The following is a 17,469-nucleotide window of genomic DNA, read 5'->3' as shown; positions in this document are numbered from 1 at the left end:
TGGAAATGTGGGGTGTCGCATCGTCTTGCTGGAATTGCCCAAGTCCGTTGGAATGCATGATGGACATGAATGGATGTATGTGATCAGACAGGATGCTTATGTACGTGTCACCTCTCAGAGTCATATCTAGACATATCAGGGGTCCCGTATCACTCAAAACGCACATGCCTCACACCATTACAGAACCTCCACCAGCTTGAACTGTCCCCTGCTTACATGCAGGGTCCATGGATTCATGAGGTTGTCTCCATACCTGTACATGTCCATCCGCTTGATAAAGTTTGAAATGATACTCGTCCGAGCAGGCAACATGTTTCCAGTATTCAACCGTCCAGTGTCGGTGGTGACGGGCGCAGGTGAGACGTAAATCTTTGCACCACACAGTCATGAAGGGTAAATGAGTGGGCCTTCGGCTCCAAAATCCCATATCGATGATGTTTCTTTGAATGGTTCACACGCTGACACTTGTTGATGGCCCAGCATTGAAATCTACAGCAGTTTGCTGAAGGGTTGCACTTCTGTCATGTTGAATGAGTCTCCTCAGTCATCATTGTCCCATTCTTGCTGGGTCTTTTTCCGGCCGCAGCGAAATAGGAGATTTGATGTTTTACTGGATTCCTGATATTCTCAGTACATTCATGAAATGCTCATACGGGAAAATCCTCACTTCATCACTACCTTGGAGATGCTGTGTCCCATCACTCATGCACCGACTATAACACTACATACAAACTCATTTAAATTTTGATAACCTGGAATTGTAGCAGCAGTAACCAATCTAACAACTATGCCAGGCCCTTGTTGTTGTATATAGGTGTTTCCGATCGCAGCGCCGTATTCTGCCTGTTTACATATCACTGTATTTGGATACGCATACCTGAACCAATTTCATTGGCGCTTCAGTGTATATATCGCTCACAGATGCTTGTTACATCACAAAAGCACAGTACACAGTAGCAGTGTACATATCGCTCACAGATGATTGTTACATCACAGAAACACAGTACACAGTAGCACATCTGTATACATAAGCTGGAGATATTCGAAACAGTGACAATCCACTTTAAACGGAGTACCTGGTAAAACTACTTGTTTATATAACTTTCCCTCAAAAGAGATGTAGATGTGGGTAATGATGTAGTAGTAAGGTGTATGAGGATTGACATAGTGGATTTGGAGTCTGAAGGATGTTAGGAAATGTGTTGTTTGATAACAGCAAGGTCATGGGTGTGAGGGATGTGGTATATAGGAAGATGACATTAATAGTGTAGAGTAGGTGTCTAAGAGATAAAGAGGTGCGAATGGTGGAGTGTCAGTGAAGGAAGTTGTTAATGTCTTTGATATGAAAGGTTAGGTTTCGGGCAGTTAGTTGGAGGTATTGGTTAACCACAGTGGCAATTCTTTCAATAGGGGTACAATAATTGGCTACAATAGGACATCCAGGATTGTTGCATCTGTGGATTTTTGGAAGTATATGTAACGCTGTTGTGCAGGGTGTTGTTGGGTTGAGAATGAAGATGGCTCAGGGAAGAGATTCTTGGATGTGCCTAAGGATTTTAGCAGGTGTTGGAGATTATGTTGAACTTCTGGATGGGATCACTCTGGGATAGGTTTAGGGGGAGTAGTTAGGTAATTGGTGGCAGAAGCCTTCCTCCAGGAAGTCACTGTGATTCATAACAACAGTGGTGGAACCTTTGTCTGCAGGAGGATAATTAAGTCAGAATCTGTTGTGAGGTTGTGGGTGGCTGTCCTTTCTTTTGCTGAGAGGTTAATGTTCTTAGGAAGGGATCTGGGGAAGGATGTTGAGGCCAAGTTGGAGGTAAGAAGTCCAACATGGTTAAACTTTGGCGAGGCCATTGGATATGAATGAAACTTGAATAGTGTTGACATTATTGGTGGAATGGTTAACAACAGTGTTTTGGGTTTCTTTGTTGTCTGGATTTCATGGAGTGTCGGGAGGGAGTTTTGGAGGATATGGCAAATCTAAAAGGTCAGCTAGGCATGATCTGGGTACTATGATGGGTTGACAAGGAGGTTCACTGTGGGTAGGATAGGTTTTTATGGGTAATAGTGCTCCAAGGTGGGAGTAGGATATCAACAGGTTGGACAGTTCATGGAGATGTATGGAATGCCCTTCCAGGTGCTGGAGAGCAAGGGTTTCACTTTTGGAGATGTGGTTCATGTATTAAGGATTGCACTGTAAGAATATATTATGGAGAGAACAGTTGTGCTTCTGGGATGCCTCTGTCATGGAGATGTGTTTCTGCAGTACTGGGCTAGAGAGAGGTAGGGACAGGCAGGATCTGAATTGATAAAAATCATTGTGAAATGAGAGATGGGAACCAGAAGAGGGAAATTTCATGGTTAGGTAATTGTGCAGGATGAGAGAGGAAGAGGTAGAGGGCATTCCATTACTTAGGCAGTGTTTGAGGAACAAGATATGGGACTGGGATATAGCTAGGGAAAGGTGTACTTTTCTGAACTGATAGATGGAGCAGGGCTTCATTTGGGCTAGGATGGTGTTACATACGTGTGAAATGATGCAGAAAATGGATGAATGAAAGTGATATGTTAATGTGACAGGAAGTGGATAACAAAATGTGAGTTTGGGGAATAAAAAAAAAGAAAAAAAAGAAAGAAAAAAAACAGAAGAAATTGTGCAGAGATCAATAACACAGTTCCTGACATGAGGGTATTTGATTGTGTTCAAGTTGCCCAATCTGTCTCACCTTCTCCTCCTCAATCCAGTGTGCCACCTTCCTGGTTGTTGACCTCCACCTTTCTGATGACTCCATTTATACCACTGTCTATATTAAACCCACTAACCACTAACGGTACCTACATTTTGACAGCTATCATTCCTTCCACACCAAAAAATCAGTACCTTACTGCCTGGCCATCTGTGGATGTCTTATCTGTAGTGTTGTGAACTCCCTTGCCCTCCATGCTGAAGATCTGACAAGAGCTTTACAGACAGTCACTAGCCCCCAAACAGACTTTCTGGGCCATATCCTTAAAACACCCCTTATCTTCCCACCATCCCGAAGAATCAACCACAAATGAGACAACCTTCATCCCCTTCTCCCTCATCCACTATTGTACTGGACTCATATAACTGAACTACATCCTTCGTCAGGGCTTTTATTATATGTCATCAAGCCCAGAAATGAGAGACACCCTACCAAAGCTGTCCCTCCCCCCATCCCCACCCCCACCCTCCTAGTGTGGTATTTTGCAACCCTCCTATCCTACACAACATCCCTATGTAACACACACACACACACACACACACACACACACACACACACACACTACCTTGCTACATGCATCATATCTCTGTGGAAGGCCCAGGTGCAAGACTTGCCCAATCCTCCCACACAGCACTCCCATCTCCAGTCCTCTCATAGGCTCCCATCAGAGGCAGGGCCACCTGGGAAAGCAGCCATGTCATTTTCAAGCTCTGCTGCAGTTTCTGCACAGCGTTTTATATGGGCTGCCACCAAACAGTGGTCACAAACAAAGTTTACCACTCAGTGCCACAACATACAGCTGAGCACAACACGCTTGAGTTCAGTGGCTGCTTCAAAGCCTGGGTCCTCTGGATCATTTTCTTCACCACCAGCTTTTCTGACAACATCAATTGGAGAACTGTTTATGAGGTTTCTTTCCTCTCTCCAAGGGAAAGAAGTCTTTCACCAACAAGTTTTTACATTCAGCAACTTTTAAATAGTGCAGTCTGTGTCGCTGTCTCATAATACTTCATTATGTATAGATTATTTGTCACTCTTTTGTAGCTGTTACATTTAAAACTACAGGACAAAGTCAAAAGCTTAATTTAAAAGATTGTAAAAATAAATGAAAAAGGTTGTATGTAAGAATGAAAAAATTCAAGTACAGGCAATAGTAACAGAAGAAAATGTGAAAGACCTAATTAAGCACAATGGAATGACCGAACATTGGAGGAAGGACCATCAATATATGAGAGATTGTTTAATCAAATCAGTCTTCTGCTAACTTTTACCCAATAACTCTACATCAGAGTAGCACCCTAACAGACTTTTCCTTACAGTAACTAAAATCAATTGAAGCTCTTAGGCTGACAGATTACTCCAAACTGCATTAAGTTTACTGAGTCTTCATACAGCTGAAGTTTGTCAATCAGAACCTGGTGCCAGGTGATGCTGCTTTGTTGTAGTCACCTACGTGACTACAGTAATGTTTGATTAATCTTTGATGACAACTCATTACATGGAGTAAACACATCAATATCTTAACTTCTGTGAATATACACTGAAGAACCAAAAAAACTGGTACATGTGCCTAATATTGTGTAGGGCTCCCATGAGCGCACAGAAGTGTCACAACATGACATGGCATGGACTTGTCTTATGTCTGAAGTAGTGCAGGAGTGAATTGACACCGTGAATCATGCAGGGCTGTTCATAAATCCGTAAGAGTACAAGGGGTGGAGATCTCTTCTGAACAGCACGTTATGGGGCATCCCAGATATGCTCAATAATGTTCATGTCTGGAGAGTTTTGTGGCCAGTGGAAGTGTGTGAACTCAGAAGAGTGTTCCTGGAACCACTCTGTATTTAGCAGTTCTGGACATGTGGGATGTCGCATTGTCGTGTTGGAATTGCCCAAGTCTGTTGGAATGCACAATGGACATGAATGGGTGCAAGTGACAGACAGGACGCTTACGTGTGTCTCACCTGTCAGAGTCATATCTAGATGTATCAGGGATCCCATATCACTCCAACTGCACACGCCTCACACCATTACAGTGTTTCCACCAGCTTGAACAGTCGTCTGCTGACGTGCAGTGTCTGTGGATTCATGATGTTGTCTCCATACCCCTATACATCCATTTGCTCAATAAAATTTGAGACTAGACTCGTCCAACCAGGCAACATGTTTCCAGTCTTCAATAGCCCAGTGCCAGTGTTGACAGACCCAGGCAAGGTGTAAAGCATTGTGTCATGCAGTCATCAAGAGTACACGAGTGGACCTTCAGCTCCGAAAGTTTATATCAATGACATTTCATCGAATGGTTCGCACACTGACACTTCATGATGACCCAGCACTGAAATCTGCAGCAACTTGTGGAAGGGTTCACTTCTGTCTCGTTCTTGTAGGATATTTTTCCAGTCGCGCGATGTGGCAGATTTGATGTTTTACCAGAGTCCTGGTATTCATGGTACACTCATGAAATGGTCATATGGCAAAATTCCCCCTTCATTGCTACCTCGGAGATACTGTGTCCTATCACTCGTGCGCCGACCATGACACTACGTTCAGACTCATCTAAATCTCGATAATGTGCCATTGTAGAGCAGTATCCAATCAACAACTGCAGCAGATACTTGTTGTCTTATATAAAAGCCAACAGATACTTGTTGTCTTATATAAAAGCTGCCAACTGCAGCGCCATATTTTGCCTGTTCACATATATCTGTATTTGAGTATATAAGCCTATACCATTTTCTTTGGTGCTTCAGTGTTGTATCCATAGATGGTATCCCACTGGTCCAGTGTTAAGAAGCTGCAGTAATTGTATGCCTGCCTGTCACTTCTTCCTTAATGGCACACTGTCACTTCTCCAATGCCCAGGGACAACTGAAACATTATCCAAACAAACTACCAGCAGTAACCGTTTTAACAGAAAATCATCCTACATGTAATTAATCACAATAACTCTGAACATCTTTGCGTCAGGCCACACTCGTTCACACATTATTCTGACATCATAATGTGGTGGCATTTGCATCATAATGTATATGCACAAATTTGTGCCCTCACACAAGGAAATGAAATGAAAAAGAAATGAATAGCCATAGAGAACTGTAAGGGACATAACATGAATGGAAAAGAAAATCAGCATTTAGGGTTTAGAGAGAGTGACAGTTATTTAGAAAGAGACATCAAATCAGGAAAATAAATTTAAGAACCTTAGATGATGTAGCATTTTCGAAAAATAAGTAAATAGTCATTATTTATGAAGTAGATAAAATACAATAAACAGAAATAAGGGGAATCACAAAACAAATTAAATTAAAAAAGAGATGTAGATGAATGAACCAGAGAGTTAGCAAACTTCTAATTGACGCTGAGGCCTTTGGTGATAGGGCATTATCATAGTTGAAAGAAGATATTACAGGAAATTGCTTATTAAAACATTCAGCTACGTCATTTTTCTCACTCCAAAATGAATTTCATGTTTTTTCTTTTTTTTTAATTTTCTTTGTGTTCATTGTAACTTTATTTCATATTGGCCAGTCCTTATTGGCCAGTCCTTACTCAAGGATTTCATCTTCTCTCTGTTCAAGGAGTTCTCTTGTTTTTTCAGTGACTATCATATTATCCAGAGCAGAGAGGATTTTTCCCCATGGCTAACATTATTGGTAAAGTGGTTGAACTCTAATGGTCATAATGTGCTATCCTGAGGAAATCCTATGTTAATGTATTTGTTGTTGTTGTTGTTGTGGTCTTCAGTCCTGAGACTGGTTTGATGCAGCTCTCCATGCTACTCTATCCTGTGCAAGTTTCTTCATCTCCCAGTACCTACTGCAACCTACATCCTTCTGAATCTGCTTAATGTATTCATCTCTTGGTCTCCCTCTACAATTTTTACCCTCCACGCTGCCCTCCAATGGTAAATTTGTGATCCCTTGATGCCTCAGAACATGCCCTACCAACCGGTCCCTTCTTCTTATCAAGTTGTGCCACAAACTCCTCTTCTCCCCAATTCTATTCAATACCTCCTCATTAGTTACGTGATCTACCCATCTAATCTTCAGCATTCTTCTGTAGCACCACATTTCAAAAGCTCCTATTCTCTTCCTGTCCAAACTATTTATCGTCCATGTTTCACTTCCATACATGGCTACACTCCATACAAATACTTTCAGAAACGACTTCCTGACACTTAAATCTATACTTGATGTTAACAAATTCCTCTGCTTCAGAAACGTTTTCCTTGCCATTGCCAGTCTACATTTTATGTCCTCTCTACTTCGACCATCATCATTTATTTTGCTCCCCAAATAGCAAAACTCATTTACTACTTTAAGCGTCTCATTTCCTAATCTAATTCCCTCGGCATCATCCGACTTAATTCGACTACATTCCATTATCCTCATTTTGCTTTTGTTGATGGACATCGTATATCCTCCTTTCAAGACACTGTCCATTCCATTCAACTGCTCTTCCAAGTTCTTTCCTGTCTCTGACACAATTACAATGTCATCGGCGAACCTCAAAGTTTTTATTTCTTCTCCCTGGATTTTAATACCTACTCCAAATTTTTCTTTTGTTTCCTTTACTGCTTGCTCAATATACAGATTGAATAAAATCGTGGAGAGGCTCCAACCCTGTCTCACTCCCTTCCCAACCACTGCTTCCCTTTCATGCCCCTCGACTCTTGTAACTGCCATCTGGTCTCTCGCTCCCTCTGTTTTACCCCAGCCACCTTTAGAATTTGAAAGAGAGTATTCCAGTCAACATTGTCAAAAGCTTTCTCTAAGTCTACAAATGCTAGAAACGTAAGTTTGCCTTTTCTTAATCTTTCTTCGAAGATAAGTGGTAAGGTCAGTATTGCCTCACGTGTTCCAACATTTCTACAGAATCCAAACTGATCTTCCCCGAGGTTGACTTCTACCAGTTTTTTCCATTCGTCTATAAAGAATTCGCGTTAGTATTTTGCAGCTGTGGCTTATTAAACTGATTGTTCGGTAATTTTCACATCTGTCACCACCTGCTTTCTTTGGAATTGGAATTATTATACTCTTCTTGAAGTCTGAGGGTATTTCGCCTGTCTCATACATCTTGCTCACCAGATGGTAGAGTTTTGTCAAGACTGGCTCTCCCAAGGCCGTCAGTAGTTCTAATGGAATGTTGTCTACTCCCGGGGCCTTGTTTCGACTCAGGTCTTTCAGTGCTCTGTCAAACTCTTCACGCAGTATCGTATCTCCCATTTCGTCTTCATCTACATCCTCTTCCATTTCCATAATATTGACCTCAAGTACATCGCCCTTGTACAGACTCTCTATATACTCCTTCCACCTTTCTGCTTTCCCTTCTTTGCTTAGAACTGAGTTTCCGTCTGAGCTCTTGATATTCATGCAAGTGGTTCTCTTTTCTCCAAAGGTCTCCTTAATTTTCCTGTAGGCAGTATCTATCTTACCCCTAGTGAGATAAGCCTCTACATCCTTACATTTGTCCTCTAGCCATCACTGCTTAGCAGTTTTGCACTTCCTGTTGATCTCATTTTTGAGACATTTGTATTCCTTTTTGCCTGCTTCATTTACTGCATTTTTATATTTTCTCCTTTCATCAATTAAGTTCAATATTTCTTCTGTTACCCAAGGATTTCTACTAGCCCTCGTCTTTTTACCTACTTGATCCTCTGCTGCCTTCATTACTTCATCCCTCAAAGCTACCCATTCTTCTTCTACTGTATTTCTTCCCCCATTCCTGTCAATTGTTCCCTTATGCTCTCCCTGAAACTCTCTACAACCTCTGGTTTAGTCAGTTTATCCAGGTCCCAACTCCTTAAATTCCCACCTTTTTGCAGTTTCTTCAGTTTTAATCTACAGTTCATAACCAATAGATTGTGGTCAGAGTCCACATCTGCCCCTGGAAATGTCTTACAATTTAAAACCTGGTTCCTAAATCTCTGTCTTACCATTATGTAATCTATCTGATACCTTTTAGTATCTCCAGGGTTCTTCCATGTATACAAACTTCTTTCATGATTCTTTTATTGTATTTAGTGACTGATAAGTGTTCCATTAACAGTTCAACATACCTGATGATTGTGATATATCTACTCTTTATGTGCTATTCTGTTTGATCAGAATCAATCATTAGCTTCATCTCTTATTCATAATGATTCTACCTTATTTAGTAGTATTTTATGGTCAGCAGTATCAAAAGGCACACACTCCTCCTTGTCAAGAGTGTCAGGTACCAAATTTGTAAATTCTGCAATGACCAATTCTGTAATCTACCCTTCAGCACCAAACCTGTGGTGCACTTAAAAGTTTGAATATACTCAGTTAATTCATTAAGCTGTCTACAATATTGCGAAAGAGGTAGATTGCTACTCTCCGTTAAGATGACACATTGAATTGCAGACAGGCAGAATCGAAAAGACTGTTACACATCGAGCTTTCAACCAAAGCCTTCCTCGGAAAAGAAAACACACACTGACACACATTCACACAAGCCAGCACACTTCACCCACACATGATCCCTATGTCCAGCGGCTTGAGGCAGAATGCAACTGTCATCTTGAATGAAAGCAGCAGTGTGGTGAGAAAGAGGAAGGGATAGCAGGTTACGGGTGGGGGGGGGGGGGGGGGTTGCAGGTACTAGATGGCAACAGGACAAGGCTGCCAGGCACAGTATTGGGAGGTGGGGGAGGGGGAGGAGACAGGGGGCGAGAGCGGCACCCAATGTGGATGAGGGGACATGAAATGGGTGGAGGTGATAGGACAGGGGCGGTGGAAACTTCAGTGGAGTGTGTGGGGACAGTGGGTTACCATAGATTGAGGCTGGCGTAATTTTGGGAGTGGAGAATGTGCCATAAGGATAACTCCCATTTGTGCAGTTCAGGAAAACTGGTGGTTCAGGTAGAGTTCAAATGGCTTGGGTAGTGAAGCAACCATTGAAATCAAGCATGTTATGTACAAACTGCATGTTGTGCCACAAGATGGTCTACTTTCCTCTTAGCCTCAGTTTGGCAGTATCCGTTCGTCCTGGTGGACAGCTGGTTGATAGTCAAATGTTCAAATGTGTGTGAATTCCTAAGGAACCAATCTGCAGAGGTCATCAGTCCCTAGACTTACACACTACTTAAACTAACTTATGCTAAGAACAACACACACACCCATGCCCGAGGGAGGACTCGAACATCTACTGGGAGGGGCCACACACTCCGTGACATGGTGCCCCAGACAGCATGGCCACTCCTCAGGTTGATAGTCATACCAATGCAAAAAGCTGTGCAGTTATTGTAGCAGAGCTGCTATATGACACGGCTGCTTTCACAGATGGCTTAACCTCTGGTGGGATAGGATAAGCCTGTGACTAAACTTGATGAGGAAGCACTGGGTGGATGGATTGGATGTTTCTTGCACCTGGGTCTTACCCAGGGAGGTGATCCCAATGACAAGGGGTTGAGATTGGGAGAGACACAGGGATGGACTAAGATGTTGTGGAGGTTGGGTGAATGATGAGACACCACTTTAGGAGGGGTGGCAAGGATTTTGGGTAGGATGTTCCCCATTTCAGGGCATGATGATAGGTAATCAAAGCTCTGACAAAGGATATGGTTCAGTTGTTCCAGTCCAGAGTGGTATCGATTGATGAAGGGTGCATTTCTTTGTAGCTGTTTCGTGGAGGTGGTGTGGGGATTGGGGGTGTGTGGGGATGTGGTATAGGGAATCCTCCCACCACCCCGAAGAATCAGCTACAAAGGAGTGCCCCCTTGGTCACCCAGTATCAGTCAGGTTTGGATGAATTAAACACATCCTTCGTAAGGGCTTTGATTGTGTATTGTCATGCCCTGATTTCTATTATGGCCATCTCACCACCAGAAGATCAGCTTTCACTGTGATCATGTGTCATTTCTCCTTTCATAGAAATACAGGACATGGGTATGAGAGGGAGGCAGAGCTTGTTTCTCCACATCATTGCTCTCCCTCTGTCAGTCAAAATTTTGATTATATTCTGATTAAAATATCTTTGCAATTGACAGACTGCAGTGGTAGTGGGAAGTGTTGCTGGCATGCAGCAAGCAAGGCCCATGCTAGGCAAGGCTCTGTAAGTACCTACAAAACTGGCAGTACAGCGAGCATGTGGCCCATGAGCAATAACTAACAGTTGTTTGGTGACTGGAGCCTACCACTCGGCTCACTGAAATGTTACTCACAAAGTAGTTTTAATCAGAGTATATTTTATATTTTAGGTTCTCAGCTGACTGTCAGTTTATAGTGTTCGCACTTTGAACTGTAGTGCCTAGAAAACAAAATCTGTCAGAGTATTTTGACCCCACCAAAATTTTTCCCTTAACATGCGGATAAAGTTATTTTCATTTGTACTTCAGTGATAAGTGCCTTAATGGTTTTATCTGTAGCATTGTAAGTATGGGTTGAAGGTTTATGAATGCCCACAAAAGGTCAAAATTAATATTCTGCAGATTTTGCAATTATTGAACTGGCCAAAAGAGAAAAATTATGACGAGAAACTTCTTAAATCAATAGATCCACTCAGTTCACTGATAGAAAAAACGCTGCTGCTTTTCAACAAAAATGGTCATTGATGAAAGCTCAAATACAGCCAATAGAAGACAGCAAAGACCATTCAAGTTTTTGCAAAAACAAACATTCCAGTTGAAAATCTACCTAATCACCCCTTTTTTTTAACTGTCAGTTTCACAGCTCTAAGGCTTTGTCTTCACGCATGCAGCATGACAACCTTAAAATTTGTACGTCTAATCATTTACACAAAAAAAAAAAAAAAAATATGCAGATTTTGCCAAAAATAGACACTACATTTTCAGGTTTCTACTCATTATTATTTACTGTAAAGGAGCTTGTGTGCTCTGTACGCATTGTTTCAGCATACGAATTGCTACCTAATGAAAACTTGGTGCCTCTTCATTTTTATAGTTTTACTGACTTCATTCTCTCTGGTTGGCAGTATTATTATTGTACTTAGTGTGTAATTATTTAGAGGTATTATATCTGCTTTTGGGAAATTTTGATGTGGTTTCGCTGCAATACTTGTAAAATGGTTCATTCACAAAGTTTGCCAGCTAGCACAGGTCATCTATTTCTTTATCTGTTGCCATTGTTTGTATGTTGTTATCCTGTTGTTTGTCTCCACCTGTTTCCTCTTGTATGACATCCCAGATTGCTTTGTTTTTATTTTCTGCTTTACATATTATTTTATCACTAAGTGAAATTTTTAAAGTAATCAATACATTCTGTAAAACTTTTTGTATCTGTGATAAAAATTTAAGAACTATGACTCACTATACATCTTTATCGTTGAACTGAAGTGCATTAGGTTCTGTGAGTACTATTTAAAACCTGCTGTTATCCAATTGTTTTTGAGACATTTCTACTGATGTAGGTAGTTTTAAAATGTCTTTTCAAAATTCAGTTTGAATAATGTTGAAGACTTCAAGAATTTCATATTTACGTTGGTTTCCTCATACACTTCAACCCAACTTTGGATTGATAGCTGTCTTGAAAATTGTTGCAGTTCAACTTATGATAGAAGTCTTTTGCAGGCTTGTAGTGTACGGATTTTCCATTCCTGTTTTACTAGTTGTTATCTGGAAGAAATTACCTGAGACTTTCCATTCTCTATAATCCATTTTGCTAACTTAGACATTTCTTTTTTAAAAACTTCAAAAGAAGCATTATCTCGTTTAAAAAACTATAACCTTGGAAATTTTGTTATGTAATGCATAATCTGCTGTTGCAGACTCTCTTGGTCATTTATGAACAATGAATTTTGAAGTGTGATGACAGCAGTGGTCATTGTTTTCTGTCTTCATTTGACTAAGTTAGTACCTTCAGCTCAAGTATCAATTATTAAAGTCTGTGCAGTGTCATATACTTATGAAGTTATTTTCTGTGATCAGGTAAAACAGTGGCTTGAAGTACTGTCTACAGAGGTCATGGAACGACTGGCCAAAGATTATGATCAGGTACTGAACATTATAATTTTGTTTACTCTAAGTTATAGTGTCTGTTTAGAAAGCATTTCATAATCTAGAAAAGTTTATAAAAAAGCAAAATGTAATAAACTGTGTTAAAATCTTTGACCATTTGGAAAGTAGCTTTAAATTGAAGTTTAAATGAACAACTTGCCAAATTGATATGAGAATCTATGCTAAATGCATTGAAAAATGATGAACACTGTAACTTACATTTGTCCTTGAAACATTTAGTCTCTGCAGTTTATTTAAAGAAATTTTTCTTTGCTGTTATGGTGGATTACATTTTGTATTTACCCGTGATGAGTTCGTATAAGAATAAAAAGATATCCTCTACACAAAGTTCAGATTATTATTTCTTTACACTTGAGTTGAACAATGTTACTATAAGACAAAAAGCAGAGAAATAGCTTGTGTGGAATACTTAACAAAAACTGACAAGTTTAGGAATTCCTTGTCTAATAAAGTTCATAGATAAAAGCATCTCATTATCTAAGGAAAAACAAATCATATGTACAACTCCATTTTTCTGTTATTATCATGGTCATCATACTCTGCGGGTAAACCATTTTTACCAATATTATCTTCATGAGGGTTAAATCTGATTGTGTTTTTCCATTGGTGATAAGGATGGTGTTAGTCATTGAAAGCTCTGGGTTTACATTATATCTGGACTGGCAGAAAATGTTAGGAATGCTTCCTTGCTCATGGAGTTTTGACAAAAGTCACAATCTGTAATATTGTCTCTGGAATAGATTGTGGCCCTCGGATTCTGAGATGAGTGAGAGCCCATGAACCAGAGACTTCGAAGTCTCTGTGAAAGGCTAGGCTGTGACTTCATGGACTTGTGCCATAGGGCTGAGAACTGTAGGGTGGCCCAAAATGGATCACATGTGCTTTACACACAAGAGGCTGCTACCCAAGTAGCTGACTCTGCGTGGCGCCACAAATTTTATTTATTTATTTATTTTTAAGTTTTTTAATTGACTCTCCAGCCACTCCTGATAACAATATCTGTAGGAGACTGGGAAGTATCAGCATGAGATTCAAAGAAATGCCTCCAACAGATGAGATAGTCGTGAGTGACAGACAAATGAAAACAAGACGCCTGGAAAAAAGTGTTAACTGTTCATTATTTCAAAAGTAATTGCCATAACTGTTAACAAATTTTTCCCACTGTAAAAAAGACGAGGTGGCCAGTGCCTTCATGGAGAAGTGTTTGCAGTTGTTTATGGTATCATAATTGTACCTGGAATTCACCTCTCTGTCCAAAGTAAATCAGTCACGAAAGGTCACAAATGTCTTACTTCAGGGCTCCAAACGCATTGAAGTTGCATGGGGAGAGATCGGGACTGTATGGAGGTTGTGTAGGTGCTTCCCATCAAAACTTCTGCAGCATAGACAAAACAACCTTGCCAACTTGTGGGCCAGTGTCAATTTGCTTCAGACTAAGAGGTGCATGCCGTGGTACAGTCGTGATTCAATAGGCACCCGCAAACATTTTCCCACGGAATCATTACCCATCTCACCTCGCAGTGGGATAAATGCATTAACAGTTATGGAAATTACTTTTGAAATAATAAACAGTTTGTCACCTAATATTAGGTTCAGAAAGTTTGTTAAAACCCAAAGTTGGCAGCAGTGATATTTTTGGGTATTATTCGAGCACATATTGAAAGGATAGGTTAATGGGATATGGAGGTGGTGGTTTTGTTGAAGCAGACAAGAAACTGAAATCCATCAAGATAGAAGCTGGAGCTGAATGCGAGGTATTTTGCGCAAGACTCAGTATCAGAGGTGGGCTTAAAATTACAATTGGGTCCTTCTATCAGCCACCAGACTCACCCCCTAATTTAACAAAAAACTTCAGAAAAACCTGCTTTAGAGAAAACCTCAGTTTGCCAGAATATAATTTCTCCAGTGATATCATAGTCATCGGTGGAGACTGTAATGGATCTGGGAGATGTGTTATATTCTACCGGATTTGTCGATACCAAATTGTAAATGTTTTCTTATATTTTTGTCAGAATATTTGTGAATTGTAATTTGCCTTATTTTATGCTAATTTACTTATATTTTTGAGAGTGACAGCATATTGATTACTATTAGTAGATGTGACGAAGAATATCAAAGAGACTGGTTACAAGTGGAAGCTTGTGTGTTGTATAAAATGTCTTTGATGCTGGAGTCGTCTGTGACTGTAGTCAGTCGGCCGTGAACTCTCGGTGTGTGTGTTGACGGTGGAACAATGTGCAGATCGCCGTTATAAATAATTTGCTAGTGAACAAGAAAAATTGATTATGTTACTACTTTTTTATATAAACTTTAAGAAGAAACCACATTCGAAGAAATGGTATTTGAAGCACCAAAAAGGAGGCAAACGCATTGAACCAGGTCATTTCTGCAGCCGACAAAACTGCATTGTGGAATCGTACTTCCACTAGACGACTGAAGCCAAGACAAATATCGTCTTGTAAACATTTCACGGAGAAGGTACTGTCACGAAATATGCTAAATACAGTATATAAAAATAGTGAGCATATTTCAAGACCTTAATCATCCAACAATCAACTGGGATAATTACAGTTTTGTCGTAATGTACGTGACAAGACACCCTGTGAAATTACTAAATGCCTTCTCTGAAAACTATCTGTAACAAATAGTTCAGGTCTCCACCCATGATGGAAATATATTAGATGTAATGGCAACAAATATGCCTGACCTCTTTGAGGATGTCCACATCGAAATGGATTCAGTGACCATGAGACATCTGTAGCAACCATGATTACCAAATTATGAAGGACAAATAAAACAAGTAGAAAGATTTTTATGTCCAGCAAACTAGATAAAAAACAGTAATTTCACATCTCAGTGTGGAATCAGAAATGTTTAGTTCAGTAGAGGAGCATGTAGGGGAGCTATGCCTCAAGTTTAAAAGATTAGTTAACCATGCACTTGATGGATATGTACCCAATAGAACAGTTCGTAATGGGTGGGGACCCTCTGTGATTACAGTCATTGTAGAGAAACTTCAAAAAAACAGACACTACTCCATAATAAGCGTAAAACAAAGTGCAGGGCTATAGATAAGAAGATGTTAAACGAAAAGCATTTAGTCACATCCATCTACAAGAATGGTAGCAGAAGTGATCCACAAAACTGCTGTCCAGTATCATTGACATACATTTGTTGGTGAATCTTAGATCGTATTCTGAGCTCTAACATAATGAGGTATCTCGAACAGAATGCTCTCTTTCTTGCCAGCAAGCATTGGTTCTGGAAACACTGATAGTGTGAAACCCATCTCACACTTTTCTGATATGACATACTAAAAGCTATGGATCAAGACAGTCAGGTAGATGCAATGTTTCTTGACATCCCAAAAGCATTTGACCCAGTACCACACATACACTCAGTATCAAAAGCGTGATCATATCAAGTAAAATTTGTTTGGATTGAGGAATTTTTGGTCAGGAGGACTAAGCAAATTATTTTGTTTTACATTAATGATCTTGCAGAAAATATTAACAGTAACCTCGGAGTTTCTGCAGATGATGCAGTTATGTATAATGAAGTACTGTCTGAAAGACGTTGCAGAAATTTCAGTCAGATTTTGACAATATTTGGAAAAAGATAGATTACTACTCACCATATAGTGTAGATGCTGAGTCACAGATAGGCACAACAAAAAGACTTTCTTTTTGTTTTGCCTATCTGTGACTCAGCACCTCTGCTATATGGTGACTAGCAATCTATCCTTTTTGTAGTATTGTCATTAATCCATCCTGGATTTTCCATTGTTGGATTCTGTCAGATTTTGGTAAAATTTCAAAGTAGTGCAAAGATTGGCAATTTGCTTTAAATGTTCAGAAATGTAAAATTGTGTGCACCACAAAACAAAACAAAATAATGTACTATGACTATAATATCTATGAGTCACAGTTGGAATCAGTCAATTCATACAAATACCTGGGTCTAGCAATGTATTGGGATATGAAATTGAAGGCTCGCATAGTCTCATTCATAGATAAAGTAGGTGGCAGATTGCAGTTCATTAGTAGAATAATAGGGAAATCTGTTTACATAGGAGACTCCATAAAAAAAAAAAAACTCGTGCGACCCATCCTAGAATGCTGCGCAGGTGTGTGCGATACGTAACAAATACGACCAACAGGAAATATTGAATGGATACATAGAAGGGCAGCACAAATGGACACAGGCTTGTTTGGCCCATGGGAGAGTCTCACAAAGATGCGGCAAGAACTGAATTGGCAGACTCTTGAAGGTAGACTCAAACTATTCCATGAAAACCTGTGTTGAAAGTTCTTAGAACCAACTTCAAGTGTCAAATCTAGCAAAATATTACAACCCCATTCGTATCGCTCCCATAGGGATCCCAAAGGCAAGAGCAAAGTGATTACAGCACACGTGAGGACATTCAAGCAATCATTCTTCCCATGAAACATATGTGAATGGGATGGGAAGAAACCCTGATAACCATTCCAGAGTGGTTTGTCAATTGTAAATGTAGATGTAGATATAATCACTGATAAGATTTAGTCCATGAAGTCTTCAAGCGACAGTTAGAAACGATATTTGTATATTCTGTTAACAACAGATTATTATTACTCTGCTTCATGCTACTAATTTTACTATTTACATTTAGCCCATTTTTGTACAGGTTGCATACATCAATGTAGAAGTACTTTATTGTTGATACAATGTAAAAACATAGTT

At 40.0% G+C, this 17,469-nt stretch overlaps 1 protein-coding gene across 1 annotated transcript in view; it reads left to right on the top strand.

Annotated features, from left to right (window-relative positions):
* LOC126187549 (DNA polymerase eta) overlaps nucleotides 1-17,469 on the top strand; it is a 199,462-nt gene that overhangs the window by 96,902 nt on the left and 85,091 nt on the right. Inside the window, exon 7 of the mRNA XM_049928700.1 lies at nucleotides 12,658-12,723. Coding sequence (XP_049784657.1) covers nucleotides 12,658-12,723 — 66 coding nt within the window. The remainder of the gene's footprint in view (nucleotides 1-12,657; nucleotides 12,724-17,469) is intronic.

Source organism: Schistocerca cancellata, chromosome 5 (genome assembly GCF_023864275.1).
Source record: "Schistocerca cancellata isolate TAMUIC-IGC-003103 chromosome 5, iqSchCanc2.1, whole genome shotgun sequence".
NCBI lineage: Eukaryota > Metazoa > Arthropoda > Insecta > Orthoptera > Acrididae > Schistocerca > Schistocerca cancellata.
The sequence above is the reverse complement of the archived record's forward strand: the minus strand, read 5'-3'. Positions and strand labels throughout refer to the sequence as shown.